This window comes from Cydia amplana, chromosome 16, assembly GCF_948474715.1.
Source record: "Cydia amplana chromosome 16, ilCydAmpl1.1, whole genome shotgun sequence".
NCBI classification, from domain to species: domain Eukaryota; kingdom Metazoa; phylum Arthropoda; class Insecta; order Lepidoptera; family Tortricidae; genus Cydia; species Cydia amplana.
Genome location: NC_086084.1, coordinates 3117524 through 3136948, shown reverse-complemented (window position 1 = coordinate 3136948; position 19425 = coordinate 3117524). Strand labels below are relative to the sequence as shown.

Genomic DNA, 19425 nt, shown 5'->3' with positions numbered 1-19425 from the left:
ATTTAGGAAAGCCAAAAAAAAAATTTTTTGACGTGATAATAACGTCTTATAAATCGAATTTAAACTGTTGTGAGACATACTAACAATGATTAATTTTACGGTTTAGACTCACTTGTTTAAAGTCACGCGATACGCGGCCGTCGTGAACGCTGCTCGCTCACGCTAGGCTCTCCGAAACATCTCGCGCGAGTGACTTAAAACAAGTGAGTCTAAACCGTAAAATTATTGAGTCTTATAAATCGATGAACACCGGTAGCATGCACGAAAAAGTGTCACGTTGTGGACAGATCTCCATGGTAACGTTGTGGACAGATCTCCATGGTAACGTATAAAAGTATGCAATTTTTCATCAATGTTTTCTTATGACGTTATCACGCAAAATTATCGTCCGTAAACTGACTTTACAGACAACCATATTCTTTTTACTATCATTAGATATGTTGGTATTGGTACAATCCGGCTCGAAGGATCATGTACAATTTTGGACTCTGGTTTCGAAGAGAAAGCTTCAATCAAATACCTCGTTATAATAAACAAGAGTGTGTTAAAGAAAACTGAACCCACCACTTTTGATTTGGTTCCTTGGATACTTCATGGTGGGCGGTTATGATGAAGGCCATGTTGTACTTGGTGGGCGGTATGTATAAAATGTATGTAGCGAAAGACACGGAAAGCTGACCTCATCACCATGTGGGATATATAGCTTGGAAGAGAGAAGAGAGGTATGTTGGTACAGGGTGTCATTCTGAATCCCTAACAACGTTTGTCCTAAAGTCACTTGCCCTAACCGGTTTGTCCTAATGGGCACATGTCATAACGATCAATTGTCATAACGATTATTTTCCATAATGTAAGGTTCTGAAAAATGGTTAGGTTTTAGAACTTGCTGCCACAAAAGTGGGTCAGGTTAGGGTTTAACTGCGACCCTCGCAAAAACGAAAATATGCATAATAACATTAGGATAAGTAATCAACATTAGGATAACCAAAATTAGGGTTTTTAGTGTTAGGACAACTGATCATTATGACAAACAATATTAGCGAATGCATCGATACGAGAAAAGACTTTAGGGATTTAGATATAGATCCGTTGGTACATTGGAACGTTTATGACCCATAATACGTATTTCTACAAGTTACAAACAATGCTCTTCTCAATGCCTTTTACTATAATTGGTACGAGTATAGACACTTGGGTATAGGCACTTGGCCTTTCAAAGTTAGTAGAAAGCTCTTTACAACTCTAGCCGGTTCCAATGCCAAGTGCACTTGTTAGAAGTTGATTTATTACGAGTGCTACAATGAGACCAATTCTGGTTTAACAGTGTGATAATGTTTTCTTATTATCTTATTTTGATACGACCCTAAGTATTTTCACCCCTTAGGGGTTAAATTTCAATAAATCCTTTCTTAGTGAAGCTCTTTAACTTTTGAAGAGTAATATGAAGTAAAGGAACTACAAACATTTAATTATATAGATACTAGCGACCCGCCCCGGCTTCGCATGGGTTAACAAATTATACATAAACCTTCCTCTTGAACCACTCTATCTAGTAATTAAAAAAAAAAACCGCATCTAAATCCGTTGCGTAGTTTTAAAGATCTAAGCATACATAGGGACAGACAGCGGGAAGCGACATTGTTTTATAATAAGTATGTAGTGAAAATAAAAGGCGCGTAGGTAAACAACTCCCCAATTAATCTAAGTCTAACTAAGGCAAAGTTAATTTAGCTTTGTCCGAATACCCTGTTCAAGCGATACGCTGCGTTTAAAGTTCAAAGCGGGAAAATAAATGGATGTTGTGTTCAGTGGTTTGCGTTTAATAGACGAACTGACAAGACGCGGGGTTGGAAATGAGGTTATGTAGTTCTATCACATGATTTTACTTAGACGCGTTTATTTTTAAGTGACTTTAAAATGAGGAGGCTCTCAAAACCTAGGGATCTTAGTAGTTTTTACTTAGGTACTCCGTTAGGTTAGTGAACCAAAATTAGACTTAGCCTCCGACACAAGCCAACGCCACTTCTCTTAGTCGTGTGTTACTTCTCGCCAATTGTTGACTCGGAATTCACGCAGATCCGCGTCCACCATGTCGACAGGACGTCATTCTCTTAGGCGGCCCACGTAGGTACCTAGGCATATGCTTTTCCCACATTCCGATCTTCTTACATTCTTTCAAGATGGCCTATAGCCAACGGAGTACGAGTAGGTATGTGAGTTATTTCCCATGGGAGACTTACACGTATAAGTTATCACTACATAGTATAAAACAAAGTTGCTTCCCGCTGTCTGTCCCTATGTATGCTTAGATCTTTAAAACTACGCAACGGATTTTGATGCGGGGTTTTTTAATAGACAGAATGATTCAAGAGGAAGGTTTATGTATAATTTGTTAACCCGTGCGAAGCCGGGGCGGGTCGCTAGTTCTTAATAAAAGTGATTTTGTTAAAACTATAATTATCAGGTACAATTCTTTCTTTGTTCGTAGTGGTGATCCTGAGCGTGCGCGGGCCTCTGGTGCGCGAGTTCTTGCTCGCTGCGCACGCGCTGGGCATGACACGGGGCGACTGGGCATTCCTCGACGTGGAGATATTCCAGGTGACATACTTTTTTATTTGTGTGTATGTTTACTTCAATTATATTTTGTATGTAATGTAGGGTACATTGCCACATGTTGTACCATCACGCTCCGCGATTGTTGCGCCATTTAGGGTCCTAGCTAAATTGGTTGTGCAATACTTACGCTATAGAATTTCCAATTTAGCAAGAACCCTAAATGGCATAACAATCCCGTGTGGTGACTGTACATATGCTACTTTTGATGATGACTGTACATTTGAGAGTAGTTGGACTTAAACTCGACACCATTTTCTGTTTCTAGAAACAGTCCTAGTGTCTTGTCTTGCCTCAATCTTGTTTGTCTTTAGATTAATGGTCTTGCAATCCGTACGGACAGCATTCACTAGATAACCAAACAACTTTAGCACTTGTTGTTATAGGAATAAGGCTGGTTTAGAGTTTATATCATCAGGGCTGCATAAAGCCTAGGTCACACAGATTAACGTAAGACCTTGCAAGTTGGTGAATTAATGCGACAGCATCTCGGAAACTCTTGTGTTTGTTGATCGAATGTGTGGGAGGTGCTTGGATTAGATAAATGACAGTAGGAGGAAACTTGAGGTGGGCTTAGAGCTCGAATTTTGCATATTCGAGCTCTGAGCGATAGGGAGGAAGATCGCTGTGAGGTGTATTGCCGGAGGGCCTCAGGAGTTTGTCTTCCTGGTACAAGCGATTGTTGTATACAGTTTCTAAAGACTTTGTAAGTTTTGAGTAGGTAGGTAGGTACTTTGTAGGTAGGTACCCAAAAATCGGGCAGAAGTTTAATAAATAAACCTTTGTGTGTGTTGAAAAAAAAGAAGTTAACCTCAATAGGTTAACCCAATAAAAAATAGGTTAAGCCAATGCTTTTCTCAAATATTCTTCATTCGAATTATACCTAGGTCTAAACGTATTTCACAGTGAAAATTGACCCAAAGTGAATTTCAGCCTTAAATGTCTTTGTTAGATAACAAAGACCGAAAATTTGAGCAAGTATTTGGTGAGTTGGGTTTTGTTTCTCTAGCTACAGAATTTTAAATTCATTCACTTATTTCAATCCTTTTGCCGATGAGTAAATATTTTTTAGCACGTAACATTTTAGTATTCCATTTACTCCCGTGATCTTTACTTAACCCCTTTTTTGTGAAATGAAATTTACACTTACAATAAAACAGTGGAGAGACGAAATATATTTTTGTGGCAATTTGATTTTATATGTGTAACTAGTTTCTATATGTTGCTGGATTCGTCAACAGAGATGTACAAAATGGTTTTAAAAAAGCATTTAAATACAAAATGCAAAATACTTTTCAGATTTACTATTTCAAATGCAAAATACCAAGTAGTTTTGCGTTTTGTATTTCAAATGCTAAATACAAAATAGGTATTTTCAAAATACTTTTTCAAAATAAAATACCTTTTGACCAAATCTCAGATATTTTTATTTATTTTAGGTACTTATTTATCATGAGAAATAGAGACACAATGCCGAGCCGAACAAAAACGTCTAATAACATGGCACCTTATGCATGACATTTTGGTCATATTTATCAGTAGGTACGCGTATCAATAATGTAAATCATGTAAATGTTTACATTATCTAAATTATCTTGTTGTAGTACAGTACATAGCCGTTCCAGTATTGTAGGGATAACAACAACACTTCAATATCATAAAAGTAGGTAATCAAATCAAATCAGTAACCACTTCACCAGTGAAATCGAATCGTCGGCGTCAGCGGCGTTGCGTTTCATAGCCATAGATCATGTTCGTCGTTTTCGTTTGACATTGACACTAGTCAGACATAATAGCCCGTTTAGACTCTCGCGCGATCCACGAGACGAGCCGCGAGCCGCGCCATGAAACGCGAGTGTAAGCGGTGGGCTCGCGGCTCGTCTCGTGGCTCGCAAGCTCGTCGAGCTAATATAATTTAAACACTAACGGCACGGCATAAGGTTTATAACCGAATGACAAGCCGAACGCGAGTGTTTCGAGGCGAGCCACGAGCCGAGCCGCGAGCCGCAAGTCTAAACGACTATTGAGACCGTGCACGATGGCAGCGCCGCCTAGTGTTCGCAACGTGGTCGGCGCTGTCAAATAGCGAGCGCAACAAAATAAAGATTATTCCTTAAAAATATTTACTATAATGTACTTAACAATGTGCGGAATCTATTCGTATTTAATGTTAAATACACTTGGTTTTTGCTTTAGTGAAAACAGTAAGAATTATCTGTGTATTTTATATTATTCGGTCAATATCCTTCGTTGTTGTTTCGTTACAAATTCAATGAATAAACGCATGTTTCACTATGTTTTGATGACTCACTTAGTGATCCTTTTCCTGGGGATACGTACGATGCTTGCAATTGTTTTTATAATTGAAAGCATCGTACGACCTTTTTCACAGGTTTTAATCAACACATTTTATGTTAAAAATTTATGTTCTCCCGCTTAAGGCACAATGTCTGTTGTGACACTTGTGACAGACGACAGATAACCCTACGTGCTTTGTCGTAAAGTGTGCTTTTGACGGGCTTTAAATAACTAATATTACAATCACTTAATGTTGGTACACTGCATTAGCTATTTTATTAACATACAAGAAAAACTCTGTGTTGACATAGACTAGATAAAATGTTTAGCCATTACGTTGTTAAGCCTGGAATAGTACTATATGGTATAAAAAGCTAATATCTAGCTTGGCGTTGAAAATATATAAAATTTACTATTACGGTTTCGTCCAGTATTATTGCAGTTTACCACACAATAGCTATCGTGACCAATTTTTATCGTAAGTATGATTATAAAGCTAAAATAACTGAGAAGTATGGGAATTGACAGAAACACTGATACCAATCTTGTCATTATTGGCCACATCAAGCGCTGCGATCGTTTCGGCTTCCCCTACGGGTGCTTTACACGGAGCGAATAAGGCGCGCACTCTGACTGGCATGGCTAGTAGCAGTAGGCGCCTCTATCGGTCAAATTCGGCAATACAAGCGTCATTCGTTAATTTCATTTTGTTTGACTGGTAATGTTGGCTAAACTTAATCACAAAGTATTTTGCATTTTGAAATGAATGCAAAATGCAAAATACATCTCGAAAAGTATTTCAAATAAAATACAAAATGCTTTTTACTAAAAGGCATTTAAATGCAAAATACAAAATAGGTATTTTGCATTTTGTATTTGCATTTTAAATAGAAGTATTTCAAATAAATCGCATCTCTGTTCGTCAATCTGTAAACTGCATAGATTGACGAATCCAGCAACATAGAAACTAGTTTGATGTATTCAAAAGGTACTTTAATACAAGATACAGTACGTAGCGGCCCCCTTTTTAGGGTTCCGTAGCCAAATGGCAAAAAACGGAACCCTTATAGATTCGTCATGTCTGTCTGTCTGTCTGTCTGTCTGTCTGTCTGTCTGTCTGTCTGTCCGTCTGTCCGTCTGTCTGTCCGTCCGTATGTCACAGCCACTTTTCTCCGAAACTATAAGAACTATACTGTTGAAACTTGGTAAGTAGATGTATTCTGTGAACCGCATTAAGATTTTCACACAAAAATAGAAAAAAAACAATAAATTTTTGGGGTTCCCCATACTTCGAACTGAAACTCAAAAAAATTTTTTTCATCAAACCCATACGTGTGGGGTATCTATGGATAGGTCTTCAAAAATGATATTGAGGTTTCTAATATCATTTTTTTCTAAACTGAATAGTTTGCGCGAGAGACACTTCCAAAGTGTTAAAATGTATGTCCCCCCCCTGTAACTTCTAAAATAAGAGAATGATAAAACTAAAAAAAATATATGATGTACATTACCATGTAAACTTCCACCGAAAATTGGTTTGAACGAGATCTAGTAAGTAGTTTTTTTTTTATACGTCATAAATCGCCTAAATACGGAACCCTTCATGGGCGAGTCCGACTCGCACTTGGCCGCTTTTTTATCATAAATATCTTTCGTTAAATTGAAATAATCACGATTATTTAGCTGTGGCGCTAGTGTGTTGATGGGCTCTTAATTTGTGATCAAACTTCTCCAATATTTATTTTTCCGCATTTTAGAGGACCAAATACCATGCATATGTATAAATCTGCCTATTAAATCCGTTTATCTGATGATGATACGGATTGGTCACTCTTGAAAAATGTGTAGGTTACTCTGCTCTTCGGCACCAAAATATCAGAGACATCATATTTAATCCTTTGAAAGCCATCGCCTATCGTGCGCGGCGCGTCATCGTGAACCTTGTCGGAATACACGAAGGTTGATATTGGGCTGTAGCCGCGAGCGTCAGTTGACGTCTTTGGCGGTCTAAAGGTTAACGTTATAACGTTAATATATAATTTAATTTTACATACATTTATTTGTCTCAGGGTGGCTACTGGGATGAAACTGGCTGGGCAGCGGGAGACGACCGTGACGCAGCCGCGCGGGCCGCCTACGAAGCATTACTACGAGTGTCATTGAAGTTACCGACAGGCGACCGGTTCGACGAGTTCGCGGATGCCGTCAGGGCGAGGGCCAGAATGCACTATAACTACAGCTTTTCGGACGGGGAGGAGGTATGTATTAAACAAGCTATCTTCCTGGCCGCGTAGCCAACGTGCCAATCGCTTACGCTCCGTAGCGATCGAATTGCAACTGTTACTGTCGCACTAATATGGAAGTGCGATAGAGAGACGCAAAGCGTTTCGTTGTCGAAGCGATAGCGATAGTCAGGTATCTTTATGCATGAAGTTGCTTTATGCACCAAGGCTCTCAAATCGACGACCGACGACCTTCTTTCCGGATAGATATTTCTCAGGCATCTCTCACGGTAACAACGGTCAAATGGGTCAGTGATTTCCCACGCCCTCTTATCCATCCACGTGGCCGACAACAATCAGCTTCTAATCTATCTGGGTCTCGTCTGGTCACGTCTTCGAAGTTCTGAATGTTCCGAGAAGCAATACTATAAGCGGCACTGGACTTTCAATACCTATGTCGGATTATGTTGATACAGTCACTACGGCAAGTCGGGCAGAGGATTAGTAATATCTTGTGCCAATATGTGTATTGTGTACAAACATTAACATTATAACAGAGAAGGACGAATAAAGAGAGTCGGTGAAAATGACAAACTTAGGTCTTGGTGTCTAGTTGACGCTTTACGCTGCTTACCTACCTTGAGCGAGAGGGCCTACCGGACCATGCAGTGAGGTTACATCAATTCAGCCGACCGATCTAATAACGCAATGTAATGAAACCCGCATGCGAGTTCTCGCACCGTTTAGACGAGCTCTAATGATTTATAAAGCTGTTGAAAACATAACGTCAGCAGTTATGCAAATTAAAGTACGTTATCAAAGCCTTGCAGCTGAAGTTACCAACGGACGATCGCTTCTATGAGTTCACTGATACTGTACAAGCGAGGGATCGGATGATGTACGATGTATATTAGTATCGACAGGGAAAAGTTTCCAGACAACTTCAATCGATAAACATATATGCCTGCTTCCGACTTTGTTTAAAGGTATTTTTAAAGAAGCTCAGCGAAGATTTCAGCAGAAAATGCTTTTGTATGTCCGGATGTTCTCCTCAACTCGCCTGTCACCATGCCTGTCACATTCTAACAAGTACGTAAGTGTGAAAGTGACAGGCATAGTGACAAGTGATAAAAATGCAACCGTGCTACCGCCGCAGGTCATATTTCTAAACCGACTCTCGTGAAATTTGAATAGGTAATTAATAAGTAATATAATCGGTAGTATAAATTTTTGTTAACGAGTTCAATTTCGGCCGTAAAGCAGACGTTTGGGTTAAAGCTTTGTTTATTATGTAAATTATGTTTTCAAGACAATGCTACAATTGCTACAAAACTGGGCGCGTGTTATTTGGTTTAACTCGTCCTTCAATTAATTCTCTTTCTTCTTACGATAAGATCCTTTTCCGATGCCCCATAAGATATTTATAGGATTCGATATTGGCACCCTTATCCATAAAACATAGACTCAATATGTAATGTATGGGGTATATAAATCAGTTATCTATTTATACGGCTAGTGGCTACGGCAAAACCACAATAACATTCCGTATATGTATAATAGGCCTGTTAGTAACATTTATAACTAACACCTTCGCTAAATCAATTGCGATTTAATTCCAATTTCATAAAGTAGAAATTACAAAGAAACGTTCTACGTTGATACGATGTTATAAAGTTTAAGTTACAGCCCGTCTCTGGGCCGAAAATTGTTTACCAAGAAACTATTGTATGCTAATATTAACCCTCTGGCCCATAAACGTTTATAGATTGAAGGGATAACTTAACTTATAGTATCTAAACTTTATTACCCATAAGGTATTTTCTTTGGATAAGCGTATTATCAATGTTTTTGATCTTAATTGTATCTTGTTACGTAAGTTTTTAAATAAATGATCTTTCTATTTCTTGTTTAAGTTAGTGCTAAATCTCACGTCTTTAATTATGATTGTGGGGAATTCTTAAATAATATGGAAAATAATAAATATAGGGTAATTCGCCAGTAACTGGCCACCCTAAACTAAAAATGAATTCTATTCACCTATAAACATAATTCATTTTAGTATAAGTATAAGGTGGCTAGTTATTGAAGGCTGGCCCCGTAGGCAACATTGCCAATCGCTAACGCTACGTAGCGAACGAAACGCAACGGTCACTGTCACACTAACATGGATGAGTGACAGAGAGACACAAAGCGATTCGATAGCGAAGCGCAAGCGATTGTCACCTTGGTTAGGCCGCCTACGCCTGGTCAGTAATTAAAACCTTAAATACTAAAATGAATTCTGTTTATAGGTAAATAGAATTCATTTTTAGTTTAGGGTGACCAGTTACTAACAGGTGGCCAGTTAATGGCGAATTACCCTATATGGACCGTAAACTAGCTTATCATGCCAAATATTGATTTTCCTACTCGTAGCTTGAGAATTTCTGATTCTCTATCAAATAACTGTATATATCTTCTAATTCCCAATAAAAGGAGAAAGGCGATTGTTTTTGATAGAGAATAAATAAAATATTTTTCGAGCATTCAGCAATGTTGTGTACTCTTTTCAGTTCGGTGCAAGTATACAAAATTACAATTGAATATCCAACGCACTTTTTAATTTTGTCTTTTTACAATTAAGCTTGTGATTTGTTTTAACCCTACTTTATCCCAAATTAATCTTAGATGCCCTCAGATAGGCTTTAGAGGCATAAATAAAGCCTACACTGACAATAAGGGACTAAGTCTGCCCATCAATGGGGTGGTTGTTAGTTGTTACCTAATTCCAGCTTCGAATTTATCTAAGGCTAGATATAATGCCTAGTTTTATTCCCTGGCCACATGTTAGGGCTAAACCCTTATTCATTAGGATTTAGGGACCATCAGATAAGTCTACTGTAAAGTCTTGCACCTAATAAGATAAGTTACTCGTATCTTACTTCTATTTACTGTAAATTTTGCTATCTGAAATTAATCCCTAGCCGAGACAGAACATGCTTTCAAGGGTCCAATGTACCATCTGACTTACAAAAGTTTAACTTACGTATAATATTAAATTACGTCCGACTCAAAGTTTGTCTGATCGCATTTTAGACATTAGATATTGTTCGCATGCTCGGTACAGTCAAGTGTAAAAATATGGGTGTAGCTGTAGACAACTTACTCAAAAATAATTATGTTCTTAATTCGCGAACATAACAGCTATGGGACATATTTTTGAGATGATTTATGCACCCATAATTTTACACTTGACTGTACGTACATTTTATATAATTTTTTGGTGCACTAAAAATATCAAAATAGTTATTTTCGATACATGTGCGAAAAAGAGGAAATTCGAAACGAGTGGCGATAAATTAAAACACGACCGAAGGGAGTGTTTTCGACACGAGTTGCGAATTACCTATTCGCACGTGTATCGAACAACGTTTTACAGTACATATGGCACTCAAGTTTCGACATACGCACGAAAAGTGCTATTTTAAACCTAAAATATGTACTGTAAAAGAAATTTTAAGTTGCTCAGATTAGCTAAATGGCGCAGAAGATATTTAATATTCAAGAGAAATGAAAATGCAACTCTGTTCCAATTAAACATATTTAAATTGGATGGAACTTAATGAGTACTATACTTATATGTAATAAGTAGGACCGTGGGCGGTTGGACTTTAAAATGTTATAATGGAACGATGTATGATAGTACCTATCATATTAGGGATATAACATTTGTCACTGTAAGATGACAGAAAGCACTTAGACACATGTCCGAAAGTGATGGATGTTATAATGTCGATAGTGACCTTTATATGTATACATACATAACCTATAGTATAAAGTAAATGTATATTTGTGGACTCTTACTTACAATCGATCTAATACCCAAGCTAAGCAAAGAGCAAGTAGGTTAACCAAATGTGTGAATTGCTTGCCGACGATACACGTAATTATATCTTAAAATTAATATTTACATACATAAACAGTGACATCTGAGATACACTAAAAATATAAGATGAGTAGGTATAACGACCCAAAGGAACAAATGTGGTTCGAAGGACCAAAAATGTGTTAGATTAGAATTCAGCCTATCTCTTACCTCTTTACAGTTGAATCGATTTAGTATGCCAGGAGTTAGTTTGGGTTCCGAGATAAGATATATATATTTTTTTTATCACGGAAGTCATCATTCTTCGCAGACAACATTACGGTCAGAATCTAGTCATTAAATTATTGATAAAAATAAATATACCTACTTACTTATTACATGTGACAATAAATTTACGTTTTAAATTTAAAACGTTAAAACAAATAGATAATTAAAAAACGCCACCAACATCACCATCCATCAGCATCAGCTAAATAAGATCAAAACCGTAACTAATTATTGAAACTGAATCGGGCTCCAAGTTTCTATAACGAACAAGCAGTAGGTAGGTATACTTGTGTACCTACCGTTTTACCCGTGTCTCATCTTTTTAGTTTCGAATTCGAAACTTCGGGGTTGCCTTTTCGTGAACCGGGATTATCGTGTCATATTTCAGGCGTCTAATAAATAACGATAGCGCTTAAAATGTTTCAGTTTGGCTTCAAACGATGTTATACCGGTTGGGCCCTGTAAAAGGACGATGAATTAAACTGTAGGCTGTACTCCGAACAGACCAGCATTTGATCAGCGACTTTTAAAAATAACCTGTGTTTTGATTATACGTACACTTTAAAGTTGCAATAAAGTTAATAGTTTTGACGATGGTAATATGACAACAAATAAATTCGTAGAAAGCAAATGCGTAACATACTCTAAATTACAAATTTTTCGTTTACGTATTAATGTGAATCGGCATTCACTCGCAGAATCTGCTAAGCATTTTCTTCTGCGTTTTATTACGACAGAATGACGGCTCTCTTGAGGCGCATTTATTATGAGCGTAGCCGAAAATGATTTCTACATGCCTAGAATTTTCTTTTAAAATCGAGGGAATATGAAATGACCTACAGGTTTCTTAGGAGAATGAATGGACGTTCAATAAAATATTGATAAAAAATATATCTCGTCAGGTGACAACCAATACTCAGTACCTACGAAAAAATAATTAAACAAAAATCGATCTTATTTTAGTATTATGGTTCACTATGGCTATGAATTTGTGGTGGTAATTAGTGAGTTTTGGTTGTCACCTGATGATCTGTCAACGAAATCTAAAGGCGCCCACTGATTACCAGTCCGCCGGACGATATCGGCCTGTCAGTTGTTCGGAACTGTCAACTTTTTGTTCTAACTGACAGGCCGATATCGTCCGGCGGACTGTTAATCAGTGGGCCCCTTAATCAATAAACAACATCAAAACATTTTGCCTACTCATAATTTTAAATCTCTTGTACCTAACTGTAGATCCAGTAGAACCACTAGAACCAGTAGCAAAGTTTGTTGTAAAACACTTAACTTGAAAAATATAAACGGAGGCAACCTTTTATTTTTGGCATAATCAAATGAACATAAATCACGTTTAATCATATTTTAGTAGCCCCTAGAGATTTTACTGCTCCATTTAGATTAATGCCCTGTACCTTGAAACTTCCATGAAAAAATGTGATTCGTTTGTGTACTTACTTGGGCCATTTTATTTTTTAAAGTTGTCCCCTAAACATTTTATCAAATGTGGGATTTTTTATGTTATTTCTACTCAGAATCACGAGCTCTTTTGATCCTAATAGGAGAAAAACAGTGTCCCAAAATGTTCATACATTTTCGATCTTTCCATTCCATGACCGCCATAGGTACAAAGTCTATGAAAAATGGTAACGCAATGGGAATAAAAACCTTGAGACACTTTTTGTCTCCTATTAGGATATAAAGAGCTCGTGATTCTGAGTAGAAATAACATAGAAATCCACAAAATAACAAAAAAATCGTGTAGGGGACAACTTTAAATAAAATGGCCCTTATCGAGAAAAGTACAGTCACCTGCAATAATATGTTATTGTTACACAACGAAATCCGCAAAAATATCTGAGGGCCTACTGCGAACCACGTTCGACATGTTGCCTCCCTGTCACACTTACGTACGAATTTACAAGTGCGACAGAGAGCCAACACGTCGAACGTGGTTCGCGGTAGGCCCTCTGACACGATCTTATTTGTAGAGCCATAATATAGCGTGTCAATTATTTTTGGGGCCTTCGAAGAGTGACATTATTGCAGGTGACTGCTAACTTGAGATAATTTCAGGTGAACTTCTTCATTGGAGCGTTCTACGACGGAGTGTACCTTCTTGGCATGGCGCTGAACGAGACCTTGACCGAGGGCGGAGATATCCGGGACGGACAGAACATCACCAACCGCATGTGGGGCCGGGACTTTCTTGGTAAAATAACCAGCACCAGCATACTTAGGGCCAGTTGCACCAACCTCATTTGACGGACTGACCAACGTCAGCCGGCGCGCCCCGGCGCTATACTATGAAACTTTCCATACATAACAATTTTGCGAACTCTTTAACGATACGAACAGTTTGGTGCAACCGACCCTTAATGTCACATCAGTAGGTACATGATCATTCACTATCATCAGCTCTCGAGGTCCAAGAACTTAACATCTTGCGTTTGGTTCACGGCGCTTCCCGCTTTGCCAGCTTGAAGAGGCATTGTGGTGAATGATACCTTGATCGAAGGACGTGATATCTGGGAGTAACAAAACATCACCAATAGGATGAGGGCCGGGAATTTCTAGGTAGGTAAGTAACTAACCACAGAGTCTATGTACTCCAAGTCCAAGTTGCAACACAAGTGCAAGTTTGCATGTAAAATGCTACGCGACGAGCAGCAGTACTGCGTTGCACACTCCATTTTATACCACAACAACTCATTTTCATCCCTGTTTTTTTAGTTGAAGCCGTAAACATGGACACTTAATAAGCGGTTGCGCTTCCGTACTAAATTAAGTATTACGGTAGTGCCTACACGTGGTACCCTCAAGTCGCCTTACGTCGCAATACCGCGCAAGTCAGATTTGCTTAAATATACAATTGTAATGGCCAATTTTTGACTTGCGCGGTATTGTTAGCTAAGCGGCGTGTGTGCATCTTGTAGTTGAGAGTTGTTTGGGTGTGTGTGCATCTTGTAAGCTTGTACTTGAGAGTTGTTTGATTTAATCAACCCGAAGATATTGAACTATGATCAACTTTATAAAACGATAGTCGCCCAACATTGTAACGCTCAGAGGGGCTACCGTGAAAACCGAATTTCGCAAATTGCCGGCATTTTTCTCTCTCACTCTAATTACGCCTTTATTGAAGTAAAAGAGAAAGATCCCCGCAATTTGCGAAATTCGGTTTTCGCGGTAGCCCCTCAGCGCGTAGAGCAGTTTGCCTTGAGAGATCTGAAAGTGGCCAAGCGTTTGTTTAGCGCTGTTTGAATTCAATACGACACTGATTTTACCGACAAAATCGAGTCCGTTCAACATTTTCAAGCCAATCTGGAAGTTTCGTTTTGAAACAAGATTTGTTGATTAAAGTAACAATTTGAATTTAAACCCTGTTGAAACTTCCGTCTATTTTGTGTAATTTTCCTGTTAATATTATTTGCAGAATTTACGAGCCAGTGATCGACATGGAGGTCTATTCTGATTTAGTAAATTACTATGGTTTTGGTCTAGTTTTGATACAACCTTGAAGATCGTCATGATGATTGGCGCGTATTTAACTTCATTTCGCGTGCACCAATCAAGAAGAGCGATCTTCAAGGTGGTTGATCAAATCAAGATCGGATTCGTTGATTCAATAAACTGGTACTTAAAACAGCCACGTTTTAAAATAACAGGATAAGGGATTTATAAATGGTCAATGAAGCAAATTAAGGGAGGATTATTGTTGTGTATAATTTTTGTTTGTATTTAAATATTTGTACTCGTAGGTATAACGGGCCACGTGCGAATCGACGCGGTGGGAGACCGCGATGCTGACTACGCCATCTTGGATTTGGATCCTGTCACTGGGAAGTTTGAGGTTAGTGCACCATTAGATTAGATATATAAACATATCCCTGTTTTTAGGGGGCAAAAACGTACCAGTGTTAGTGATTAATTAAATAGAATAGGTATCAACTCAAGTGTTGTAGATATCAATAGGTACTAAGCGTTGCCAAATAAATCACAATATGTAATAATTATCTCATCCACGGAGTAAACAATATTCATCAAAATAACAGATTACATTAAATAAATTACTAATAGCTAATAGGGGGTTGTATTTAGTTGTAGTTGTAGCACGTTCATCTATATATATAAATGCACGTGTCCTGACTGACTGATTCATCAACGCAGAGCCGAAACCACAAAAGCTAGAAAGTTGAAATTTGCACACTAAGTTGCATTTATAAAGTGTACAAGAGATAAGAAGCGATTTTGGGAAATTCAACCCCTAAGTGGGTTAAAAAGGGGTTGAAAGTTTGTATGGGGTTCAAATTTTATTTTAAGTTAGGAATTTGAAACTTCGCAAAAATATAGGTATATTATTAAAATACAAGAAAACTAATTTCAGCGTTTTTGAAAATTCATCCCCTAAGGTAGTGAAAAAGGGGTTGAAAGTTTGTACGGAGATCAACTTTTTTTTTATTGCGGGACATTTTTTTTGGCATATTATTCAAATACAAGAAAAGTAATTTCAAAGTTTTTAAAAATTCATCCCCTAACAGGGTTAAAAAGGGGTTGAAGGTTGGAATCCATTACAAATTATTGGAAACTTCTTATAAAGGCATAATATAAGATTACAAAATAACATTAATTGAACGTTATTAAAAATTCAACCCCTAAGGGGGTTAAAAAGGGGATGAAAGATTGTCTTGGGATTCAAATTTTACTGTAAGCTAGGAACTTGAAACTTCGTAAAAAGGTAATATAATAAAAGGGAAGAAAACTAATATCAGAGTTTTTGAAAATTCATCCCCCAAGGTGGTGAAAAGGGGGTTGAAAGTTTGTATGCACATCAAATATTTTTTTGAGTGCTGGACTTGAATCTTTGTATAAGGGCATATTATAAGAATACAAGAAAAGTAATTTTAGCGTTTTTGAAAAATTCATCCCCCAAGGTGATGAAAAAGGGGTTGAAAATTGTTATACACATCAAATATTTTTCTGAGTGCAGGACTTGAATCTTTATATAAGGGCATATTATAAGAATACAAGAAAAGTAATTTCAGCGTTTTTGAAAATTCATCCCCCAAGGTGGTGAAATAGGGGTTGAAAATTTGTATGCACATCAAATATTTTTTTGAGTGCGGGACTTGAATCTTTGTATAAAGGCATATTATTAGAATACAAGAAAAGTAATTTCGGCATTTTTGAAAATTCATCCCTCAAGTTGGTGAAAAAGGGGTTGAAAATTTGTATGGAGGTCAAACATTTTTTTGAGTGCGGGACTTGAATCTTTGTATAAAGGCATATTATTAGAATACAAAAAAAGTAATTTCGGCATTTTTGAAAATTCATCCCTCAAGTTGGTAAAAAAGGGGTTGAAAATTTGTATGGAGGTCAAACATTTATTTGAGTGTGGGACTTGAATCGTTCTATAAAGGCATATTTATTTAGAAACTAGATTAAATTAACATTATATACCTATTGATATTTTTGACATAAACTGTAACAATTTTTTAAGCATGAACATTTAGTAAAATCCTATATAACTGTAAATATAAGTACAAGTATAAGTAGCGTAGTATAAGTAGTCTATTGTGTGCCCTTACAGGGTGTCATGAACTGGCCTCTTAAATTGTAACACCTTATTATGTACATGACAATGCAATATTGAATAAATGACTAAAAATGACTAAATTATTAGAATACCTACATGAAAAGTAATTTCAATTTTTTTTTAATTCATCCCCTAAAAGGTTTAAGAAGGGGTGAAAGTTGGTAGAGAGTTCAAATTTTATTTTAAGCTAGGAACTTCAAACTTCGTAAATAGGTAGTTAGGTAGTAGGTTTTATTAAATAGTGGACTTGAAAATATGCTGGGGGTTGGGTGGGATTATATCGAGAACAATTTTATTCAATTAGAGGCTTGAAACTTCGTAGCCAGGTTGTGTATAATAATTAACAAATGATTAACAGTCCCTACTGCTATCTTTTGCTGCATAATGTTCTAAGCTCATGTAGAATATATAACCACCAATATACAAATCCACGCGTACGAAGTCGCGGGCAACAGCTAGTTATGAATAACGCTATTAGACTTTACTTCTGTATTACAAACAATAACTCTTTGATTATACGGAACAGGTGGTTTCTCTTCAACTTCTGTATTTAACGCAGTGAATGATGAGTGAATATTCATGATTAGACAAGTGACTGACCTACTTTAGCCGACGCAGAGTTTCGTTTGGAAACAAAAGACGTCCGACGCAGCGCTCAGATAGAACTTAAACAATTGATTGTTTAATTTAATGTTTAAGATAAAAACGTTGAGATGCTTGGGGCTTAGTTGTCTTATCTTATCTTAGCTTAGTGTATTTGTGACGGGCATAGTAGATGAAGGTAAAGCATGTTGTTTATTTGCATTTGTAGCCTCCTGACGAAGCCTGTGTTGCGGACAGCTTTTACATATAAACTAGATTATTTTTAGGCTTTTGTTTTGATTTTAGAATAAATTACTGAATTATTAAAGATATCGTAAAGATAAAATACTTACATATATTTGCAGTGTTCGAAATTATCTAGATAATTATAGTCTTTTTGATAATTATCGCGATAATTATCCTGACGATAATTATCGCGATAATTATCCTGACGATAATTATTAGACATAAAAATCACGATACTCGGCGCGATAATTATCAAGATCACTATCATTGATAATTATCCTTTCGATACCTGTATATTTGTGATAATCACAAACATGTACGAACATGTAGGTACAGGCAACAAAGCAGAGAAACAGAACATTAAGTGGGCTTCACGACATGGACCCCACTCAGCTAGCTATGAAACCAGCACTGAAGGGCCCAATCGGTGATGCTTTTATGGTTTTCATCCGCACGTGTAATTTGCAAAATGGTATTTTTAGAGAGCAAATTCACGTGTTCCTTGAATAATCTTTAAAAAAATCCTTAGACGGATTGAATGACGCAAGATACCTAGGTACTTTTAAACAGAAATAAATAGTAAGTCAATTTATTTTTTATTTCGCGATTAATAAATAATAAATTATGAAACAAAAAGTTACCAAATTAAAAAAGGGTGACAGGGGTCTAAATGTTCATCTGAATTTCTACAGGTTTAGCGCTGTGAGAATGGCATCACTGTTATGAACGCAACCGTAATAAAGACAGTGAGACGGGCTGACAGTTCTGTAATTGGAAAAACAATCTTAAATGTTGCATAATTGTATGACTTGGACTTGTTTGTTATGTTTTAAAAACAACTAAAATATTTTGTACGGTTAGGTGTTTAAGCTGTGAGAAGGTAGTAACAGACAGACCTTATAATTTACAATATAACTGTGGATTGATCGTGTGGATAAATCAGGTAACTTACCTTTAATTTTACTAAAATTGTGCCTATAATTCTTTTTAACTGACTTCAAAGAAGGAGGAAGCTGTTTTGTGAAATCGGTACCTTTTTGTTTTTTTTTGTTAGTCTAATTTTTGTCCCACTGCTGGGAAAAGGCATTTAGATGAAATTAAATCATATTTTTTCACCTCAGCAGCAGCAAAATGCGATTTTGCTCACTGAGTGAGACAAAATGACATTCAAGTGACCTTTATAGTCAAATGTCATTTCAACATGCGGGGTCTAATACAAGTTCGAAATACTTGGGTTATATTATCGCTGTTCCTTTCACACTGTTAGCAAAAAGAAACAGACAAAAAAAAGTTAAAACGACATTCAACGGTATATTCACGGTTTATAATAGACCCCCGAAAAACTTCGGACCGATGAACTCAAAAAATACACAGATCATCACACAAAATTAATTATTTTACTTTTATGAATTTCTACCATAGTTGACAAATAGTACGTATCCGCAATTCGGACCGTATCTTACAAAGATTTTTTTTTTCAAAAAAAAAAGTTGTCGATTGAAGTGTCAGTTGATGTTTGTTATTTCCATATTATTTTACTGAAGTTTATTATTACGTTTTGTTTTTGTGTTCCATTGCGGTAATTAAACTGAATTGTTTGTATATCTTAAGAAAACATGAGTGCAGGTATTAAGTGATGAAGAAGGATTACATTTTTCAAGTTGTCTAATAGGTATGTTCTCACTTCTCAGGTGAAAAATGTTGTGTACTACACGAGATCAAAGTTATTTACATCTCGTGCG

The 19425-nt window shown here is 36.8% G+C and overlaps 1 protein-coding gene across 1 annotated transcript in view; it reads left to right on the top strand.

Moving 5' to 3' along the window:
- The window catches only part of LOC134655332 (atrial natriuretic peptide receptor 1), a 62555-nt gene that overhangs the window by 20987 nt on the left and 22143 nt on the right, over positions 1–19425 (top strand). Inside the window, exons 6-9 of the mRNA XM_063510783.1 lie at positions 2489–2598; positions 6981–7169; positions 13339–13474; positions 15021–15112. Coding sequence (XP_063366853.1) covers positions 2489–2598; positions 6981–7169; positions 13339–13474; positions 15021–15112 — 527 coding nt within the window. The remainder of the gene's footprint in view (positions 1–2488; positions 2599–6980; positions 7170–13338; positions 13475–15020; positions 15113–19425) is intronic.